At 34.2% G+C, this 9,087-nt stretch overlaps 1 protein-coding gene across 1 annotated transcript; it reads left to right on the top strand.

Moving 5' to 3' along the window:
* The first annotated feature begins 259 nt into the window (after positions 1-259).
* NDHU (Chaperone DnaJ-domain superfamily protein) lies at positions 260-5,746 on the top strand. The gene is made up of 5 exons (XM_008799314.5): positions 260-573; positions 692-753; positions 2,794-2,883; positions 2,997-3,140; positions 5,552-5,746. Exons 1-5 carry the CDS (start codon positions 330-332, stop codon positions 5,645-5,647), a joined length of 636 nt encoding a protein of 211 aa, XP_008797536.1. The 5' UTR covers positions 260-329; the 3' UTR covers positions 5,648-5,746.
* Positions 5,747-9,087: the final 3,341 nt, after the last annotated feature.

The raw sequence follows: 9,087 nt of genomic DNA, 5'->3' as shown, positions 1-9,087 counted from the left end.
TAAGTAACAAAGCAATTACTAATACAAAAAAAAAAATCTTAATTATTGTGTTTTCATCGGGACTGTGTTTGAATGTCTTGATTTTCAAATCATGATTCATTTCTATCTTCATTAAAAAAAGTTGTTCGCCAAAAAAAAAAAAAAACGTATATTTTGAAAGTTGATTTTAGCCACCATGCCTATGATACCTAACATTCTAACGGGGCAAGAGAGGAGGATCAATTGTTGTTGCCTACCGGCGAGTGATCCGACTCGGCCAGCCCCCCATCTTTAATTTCCTAGCCCGCCTTATCCGTCTCCTCTCCCCAAATTTAAAATACCAAGCTAAAATGGCAACCGTCGGATTCCCGTCACCGGCGGCGAAGCTCTCCACGCCCCGGCCCTTCGCCTCCCACTGTGGACGCCGGGGGCCGAGGAATCTCACCATCCGCGTCCAGTGCTCCGCCGAGGCGGCTCCGGGCACCGCCGAGGAGGAGGATACCGCCTCGGCCACCTCGTCTCCTCCCCCGGCCCCCAAGCCCTTCTCGTCCCTCATCTCCTCTTCCAACGTCGAGAAGGCCCTTCGAGGCATCCGTGAGTCGCCCTCCAAGCCCCTTGAATAATCCTTCTTCTTGTTCTTGATTTTTTTTTTTTTTTTATCAATGATGTTTTCTTGTTTTCTTTGTTTCTTTTTTCTAATTTTGGATGGCAGCGATTACGAATGCCGATCATTACGGGAGGCTGGGGGTCGCGAGAGGCACTTCCTACGATGAGGTTCTTGATAAATTATTTGTTGCTATTGTTCTTATTTTCGTTTGTGCATCAAATGAGGAATATTTTTGTTTTGACTTGACTGGAAGATCTGCGATTTTGAGCAAGAAATCGACTATTCTGTTGTTGCTGAGGAGATAAAAAGATTTTTTTTTTTGTAAGTCATTTTTATGCTGGCTTTTTCTAAAAGGAAATACAATCTAGTTATGGAGTAGATATTGGACACTAGTTTTCGTTGAATGGCTCAAATTCATAGGTCTCCGGCTTGTTATTTTTTCTTAAAATTAAAAATTGTGGTTTGGATTTCTCTTTGTTTTGTATGTATCAAAGAAGGTGCTTTTTTTTATATGTAAATATTTTAAAAATCTATTGATTGAATATTTACTAGATACAAATTTTTGATGATTGATTCCAATTAATCAGTATCCATTTTATTTGTTTTTTCCTCAAAGCAATAAATTGCGGTTTAGATCGTTCTGTATTTAATGAAAAATATAAGTTTGTGAACCAAAAGTTGGCTACTTACTTCATCAGATAATTCTTTGTCAATAAGCCCGTAAATTGATGAATTTGGATCGATTTCTTAATCCCAACACACGTCAATTAAAATGAATGACAGATGCCAGGGTTGGTTATACTACAATGGCGACAAGAAGTTTGAGGTGGGTACTTATAATAAGCCTCAACAAATAGGTCTTAAAGGATATGAATCCCAAGCAATTATCTTGAATTTTTTGTGCTTTGGAGTGTCATGGAAGCCAGTCTTTGCCTAAAGTTGGCTCAGCCAAAGAGTTGGCACAAAATTTTTAGATGGTTGACTTTAGATTGACAGTTGGTCAAAGAGAAAAAAGTCTGCATTTTCCTGAGCAGTTGTGATCAAAAGCTGCTCTGTTTTTAGTAAAAGAAGGGTCTGAATGAGTGTATTGATATGCATAAGCACCTGAGATGTGCATGACTTAATAAATTATCATGCTGTATGTTAAAAATAGTTTGGTTGGTTTGGAGAGACAAATAGGAAGAAGAGATTTGTGAGTTGTTGATAAGAAATATATTACTCATACAAATTCTTGTCTTGTGGGCAAAGTATGGATATGTATTGGTAAAATCTGTGTTTGTGTTTTATCATTGCATCTGCCTTGACTGCTCTCAACTGATTATGTAGAATAGTGGATTATGTTGGATATGTTGGATATTTTCTTTAATCTTGTCTGAAAATATCTGAAAGACATACGCATGACTAATATTTCCAAAAATTAATACTTTGATGACCATAACTTTTTCGTTGCATATTTAACATTTCCTTGGCCTCTATTCTTTCAATAGAAGCGAAAATGCACACAGTCTTTGTTCTGATATCTTGGAATCAAAATGATTTTCATCAACCTATCCCACGTGGCTTTGCAGAAGCATTGTCGGTCCTTCTCAGAACGATGGATATTTACATATATAAATACTTAAAAATGCATGCATGCATGTATCCATACATGTTTATGTGTGTGTGTGTGTGTGTATAATTTCTTTCTTGGAATCCAAATCTGTCTTTATTTTTCAAAACATAGTGGGTTGGAAGTTGATGCATCCCTGGATGTTGCTTTATGCTTCCATTACTCTTTATTAAGCCTATATTCTGAATATTCAATTAGATGCTCATGAGTTGGACCATCACGGTTCTTAGATAAAATTCCAGTCATGGTGGCATCTAAATATTGTGCATATCTGTATCTCTATATTACTCTTCTGAGGCTCAAATAATCTGCTTTCTTTTACTGATCTCGATAACTGATATTTGTTTTAATACTCAAGCAGTTTGGACAAATGTGAGTGCACACACAAGCACGGCGTAGCTGAATGTTAGCTGCACAGAATCTGATCATGTACGTAGTTTATCTTATTCAACCACTGGCTGCCAGAGAACATGGAAAACATGTTCCTTATGTGCATTCATATTGAGATATGTTCTTTAGCATGTTTCTTCTCCTTCTCATTTTCTCCTCAAAATAACTCCGAGAGCTTTTTAATGTATGAAAGTAACTTGTATACCAGGTTCAGGTCGCCTACGAAAAGAAGTGTGAAGAACTGAGAAATAAAGGATTGGATGAAGAAGAAGTCAGCAAAGAGCTAGAACTCTTGAAGGTTTGTTGCTTTATTTTTATAGAAATATCTTTAATTGTTCACATGTCTAGTGAGTATTGTTGTACTATAAATTGTGATTTGGATCTCCTCTCACCTAATTTTCTCACCCATAGGAATCTTATGGAATACTCTCATCCGAGGATGAGAGAAGATTATATGACTGGAGTCTGGCTAGAATTGAGAACCCAGATAGATATGTTTGGCCTTTTGAGGCTGACATAACGCAAACTCCAAAATGGCCTTCTCCTCCACCACAGGTATGTAGCGGTTTTTCTCTTTGTTACACTTCATAATCCCCATGCAATCAAGTAGGTTTAGTTGGAGAAATTCTGAAGAATATATATTATCTAATATGGACTGTTAGCTTTAGCCTTTATCCTCTCTTTTTTTTGTTGGAATGTGTGTGTGTGTGTTGGGGGGTGGGGGTGGTGGAAATTTGTTCTTTGTGATCGTTATCAGGCGTTTTACTTGCTGGGAGGTTTTGAATTGGAGAGATCATAGCACAACTATAATTTTGCGGTAAAATTATGCTGTGGTTAACGATGGCAGATTTAAAGCAGCCTGAAGAGGAAACAAAGACCTATCAATTAACACCTAACAGTTTGGGATTAGGCACTGCTGCATTTCGTTAGTTCTGCCACAAAACACAAAAGAAGGTGCTTGAGAAATCTAACATGAACTAAATTTGCAGCTTACATGATATAAACGTATCATATGATTGTTTCACCTACTATAAAAAAGGTTGGTCAATGGGTTAATTCCATCTCGCTTCTAGCCTCTCCTACTAAACAATGGCTCTCATCAATCTCATGAAGTATGAAGCATCAAGCGTGACATATCTAAACACGAGTTTTTTTTCTTCTTCTTTTTTCCTTTTTTTGTGTTTAGCTATTTGCTAGTAAAAGGTGGTGATGAAACTTCCGATGATATCGACTCAATAGATCTAGTCCATTAAAAAGGATCCTGAAATTTCTCTTCTACCTTTTTATTTGGTTGGTGACAGATTAGCTTGACATGGGTTTAATGGGCAGGCATTAGGGCACACCAGGTGCCGGTGCATATGGGTTTGAAGACCCCCGCCATCTGGGTCTGACCACTCCTTGGATTTCCTTTTCCATCTCTGCCAATTTTTCGTTGCTTCTCCATCAAAGCTTCTAGGGAGTGGATACTTTCTCTCGTCATTCTCTCCTATCCTGGTGTCTATGGTACTCAATCTCCTTTGCTATTTCTATTACTCTCGAATTCTTCATCTAGGCTTTTGCCAAGATTTCTCCACAGCTCCACCATTCTCTCAATTCATGACTAACAAGCTGGGGGCCTCTTACAAACCTACTTTTGTTTTAGGCAAAGTGAATAGCTTGCAAATTTTATCCAATTTTTCCAGAAATATAAGAAAGTAGTTTATGAAAAGGCTTCACTTGGTGCATTGCAATACGATGGCAGAGTCATAGCATGGATGATAATTGACATGGTGTATTGCAAGGGAAATGGAACAAAGAAGACTTTAACTGGTTGGAGGGGAATTTCCATTGAAGTAAGTCTTTGGTGGTGGTGGTGGTGGTGGTGGGAGGAATTAAGATTTAAGAGATGTTTGGTGTGGAAAACTTGCAAGGATCCGACAAAACATCCGGAAGTTCGCATCAAGTTTAATTAGGCAATAGCTAGTAAGTTACTCTTAGGCCTTCTGATAATTAGATATGCAGATTGCAGATTAATATAGTATGATGAAGAAATTTGTTTTAGAGTAATGTGTAGAGCGGCAACAACAAATCTCATTGACCACTTCTATTTAACCACATTGCTTGCTTCATCTAGGTAATATTCTTTAATTGCACTTTGAACATCCAGAGATCTCATTTCCTTACTTTTTCTTTTTTCTTTTTTTGCTTTTTTATTTTTTTCATTTCATCTTCTACCACTTATTCTTTTACGGGCGTTAATGTAATAATAAGGTTACTCCATTATGACCTGGCTATCACATATTCAAAAGACATAAACAATGTTCTTGTTACATAAGATCCACTTATTCTGTAACTGTCATCTGGAACAAATTTGTTATGAATGTTTAGAAGAATTATAACATAACGTGAACTCTCTTCTCATCACATTATATGATTCGAAGTATTTGGTCTTGGATGCGTACGGGGAAAGATAAATTGTTAGGACGTCATGCCTTTATGATCAACCATATGAAACTTGGAATCAAGTTACTGACTTGCCTGTAAGTGGCAATAGTTTAGCTCCCAGAGCATTCACCGTCTTCTTATTATATACCTTGACGTGTTGACTGATAATGGGGGATGTTGACATAAGCTTGGAAGTTGAAACTGGGAGTAAGCTTATAGTCATTCATATAAGAATGGGTATAGAAGAAGAAACCTCTATCCTAGTATCTTTCACTTCTATTTTTGCCTTACAGCTTAAAAATATGATCTTATGCTGGAGAACTATGAAGCTTTCCCCTCACAACCAAAGATTAACTTTTATACTTGCCCCTGTCTATTGCCATTATTATCAAAAGCCCGTAAAAAGATTCCTATTGCCGTCGAATACATGTTATTTATGAAGTTGCAGAATATATTGAATAATTTATTTTGACTAACACTAACCGTTTTCAATCTGCCTTATTCTTCTTAACTCTCTTAGTATGTTTGATTCATTAATTCAGGAACCGGAAGATGAGGGGCCAACAAAGCTTGTGGGATATTTTTTCCTAGCTTGGTTGGTACTGTCTTTTGTATTATCCGTAACCTTAAACCGATGAGACACTTCCTCATATTGCACGATAAATATAAGTACTTGATATTTTATCTTGTCTCATATTTGATGAATTGAAACTTGTAATCTAGAGCATGTTGCTTAAGCTCGACGGATGGCTCAGTTGAGCCATCCTCAAATGGTTGCATCTTTTTTAAAATGTTTACATGGGACCAACCAGATAAGGAATACCTTTTTTTTTCGGTTTTGAATCGATTCTTCTGTCCTCCAAGAATAAGTTCCAAAAGGTTTGCATCATGCTGCTGCTGTATGTCTTCCCAATTGTTCATATCATGCTCGTGTGTGGACAAATCAGCCAAAAATCATCAGGCTTCGAAGTTCAATCAAAACGAGGACGTTGGTTGAGTCGATAATAAGTTTTCATTTGCATCATGCTTGCTCAAGCATATGCCATGCTTTGATGTTCGAAATGTTTTTCATATTTTTTTTGGTAAGCAGGATGCATTATCCAATCCTAGAGTAAATACAACCATGAGAGTAGGCGTACAAAATATTTAAAAGATGGGTTATAGCTGTAAAACTAGAGTTCCATGATATAGTTTCTATAGGATTAGTTATATAAGCCACGACTCAACCAACCGCACCATTTGCTTCTTGATAGACATTCATTGGAATCACATATCATACAAGTCAAAAACAAAGTTAAGAGTTATTTATTAGTTCCTGCAAGATTGCAAAGAAAATTAGGACATGGGAGTCATTTATCAATTCCCACAAGACAAATAAGCAGCAAGTCAAAGTTTCTACTAAATTGTCTGAATTACACTCAAGAATGAAATGACTTAAGCTTTCACCATAGTTTTAAATAATACATTATCATGTTATGATGCTCTGCCTGAAATTGTTGTTACCCGTTATTGGTGACTAATATTTATCTCAGAAAATAAATTTTCAATATTTTAATATGAAAAAATCATTGAAATAATTGCTATTATAAATGGCGCTACAACGAAAAATAACAGGCAATAATGAAAATAACAGTATTATCTTTTCCTTTGCTTTTTTAGATAAAATTATACATACTTTTGGACTATTATTTAAAACTATGACAGTCTCTCTGTCATTTTAAAGGAAAAAAAAAAATTGAGATTTGAAACAAATATTATTTTATTTAAAAAAAAGTATGAGCGAAAGTGAAGGTCTCTATGTTATTCATTATAATAATAAAAAAAAGTAACAACTATTATATTTTTATTTTTTTGCATGTATATCTTTTAAAATATATAAAATTATATTAATACCCACATAAAAAATTACTATTTCCATGTATACCCTCATAAAATATTTATTTTACATGGATACCTTTCCTTTTTTTTTTCTTTTTTATATATGTACGCATACCATTTAACAACGTTAAAAATAAACAATTTAAACTTGAAATGATCGAAATATCCTTACAGGTAGACGGGCAAAAAAAACTTTATAAGAATATATATGCAAATAACAACTTTACAAGAGTATTCATGCAATTACACATATTTAGAAAAGTATACACTTAAAAAAATCCAAAAAAATAATCAAAATTTACTAAAGATAATTTTGTTGTTCTTAATAAAAAATAAAAAAAAATAATATTATTATATCACATAGTTTCATGTTAATATCAACTCTTAAAGAATGAATCATGTGTTTTTTACGAAATTCTTGCCTCAAAAACAAATAACAACTCAATATTTACAAATCACTAAAAAATATTTTACTAATCCAAACATCTATAGTTAATTTAAATTGATATGCTTTAATCTTTTAAAAAAATAAAAAATATATAAGTGCCATACATTAAATAATGATAATTATATCAAAATTAAATGGAGAATAGTATTACCAAAATGATCATCCAATATTCCAACTTGATCAAGTTATAATTTTAAAAAAAAATTAATAATATAGCTCAATATTTTTTTGACTTGTTGTTCCAACTGAATTATAAAAAACTTAGCAAATTTCCACCATTTTTTAAATAAATTTTATAAATATATACTCTTTTAAATATAAAAAATTATATAAATATCCTTGTAAAGTTTTTATTTACATGTATACCCTTATATTTTTTTTTCCATATCTATCCATAAAAGTATTTCAGTCATTTTAATTTTAAGCCGTTTATTTTTTTTTTAATGATGTTAGATAGTACGGATACGTATGAAAATATATATATATATATATATATATATATATATATATATATATATATATATATATATATATACACACACATGCAAATAATAATTTTACGAAGATATTCATACAATTTCATATATTTAGAAGCATATACATACAAAAAAAATCTTTTTTTTTTAATTATTTACCTCAATAATAGAGGGTCATAACACCATGGCTTAAAACCACCGCAAAGGCCACCTTTGAGTTTCCAGCAGCTAGCAAACCTTGTTGTAATTCTATCTTATAAAAAAGTCATGCTTTATGAAACCACTGCCACCCCGCTGAGTAGCCTCACTAATGAACACCATGATTAGGTGATATCTCACTGACGAAATATGAGAGCTGATTGAGTGAAGCTCGAGACTAGCGAACATGGTAGGTAAAAGTTCCCCTGGTCAATGGTCATACGGTTCTAGTGCCGAAGTTTTCTTACAGGGGTGTTGGTGACCAAGAAATTGACATATCATCCAAACAAAGATCTCCATGTCCTGACATTAATTTAAAGCTTGAACGAGAGTTGCTTCCCCGGTCATTCACATTCCATTAGTCCAACAATCATGGAAAATCACTAGTTTCTATGATGTATTTTACCTATATAGATCAATCACAACCAGAGTTTGATGCAACACCACATTGGGCTAAAACACCACATTGCCCAGCAAGTAATCTTTGGACATCAGAACTGCAGCTCTCGGTAGCTGCAGGTACCTGATAGAGTTTATTCGCACTTTCCATGATTTTCGTCCTAAGTTTATGGCGCATCAAGCAATCAACAGTGCAGTTCATACTGATACCAGCTAAATATATCTTAGCCAGTAGAAATGAATATACCAAAATGTTGAATTATGTGATATCAATGTTTGAACTCAGACTTTTAAACCCGCTTATTGTATCATTGGGAGATTTTTCATTTAGTCAATATATTATGATCAATACAAAAGGCATTTATTAGTTTCACTTTAAAAATATCATCAGATATTCAGAATATTAAGTGCCCATTCTTAAACGGACCGCATATTGACCAAAGATGACCAAAGATGAATCAGCAGATATTTCAAGATCAAGCACATCATATAAATAGGCCACGACCGATATATAAATTCAGATATAAATACCTCTTGTTTCAGATGAAGCATGCATTAAATAGAAACAGCTGTAAGATTTGTATAGCCATCCTCAATATACCTGATGCTGCTGCTCTTCCCACAGCTACCGCAATGCATTTCCTCTGGATCAAATTTCCATTTTTAACATAGAAAATTG

This window comes from Phoenix dactylifera, chromosome 7 (genome assembly GCF_051530095.1).
Source record: "Phoenix dactylifera cultivar Ajwa chromosome 7, Ajwa_hap1_PhDact_Kaust_v1.1, whole genome shotgun sequence".
Lineage (NCBI taxonomy): Eukaryota > Viridiplantae > Streptophyta > Magnoliopsida > Arecales > Arecaceae > Phoenix > Phoenix dactylifera.
This window is presented reverse-complemented; position numbering and strand designations above follow the sequence as displayed.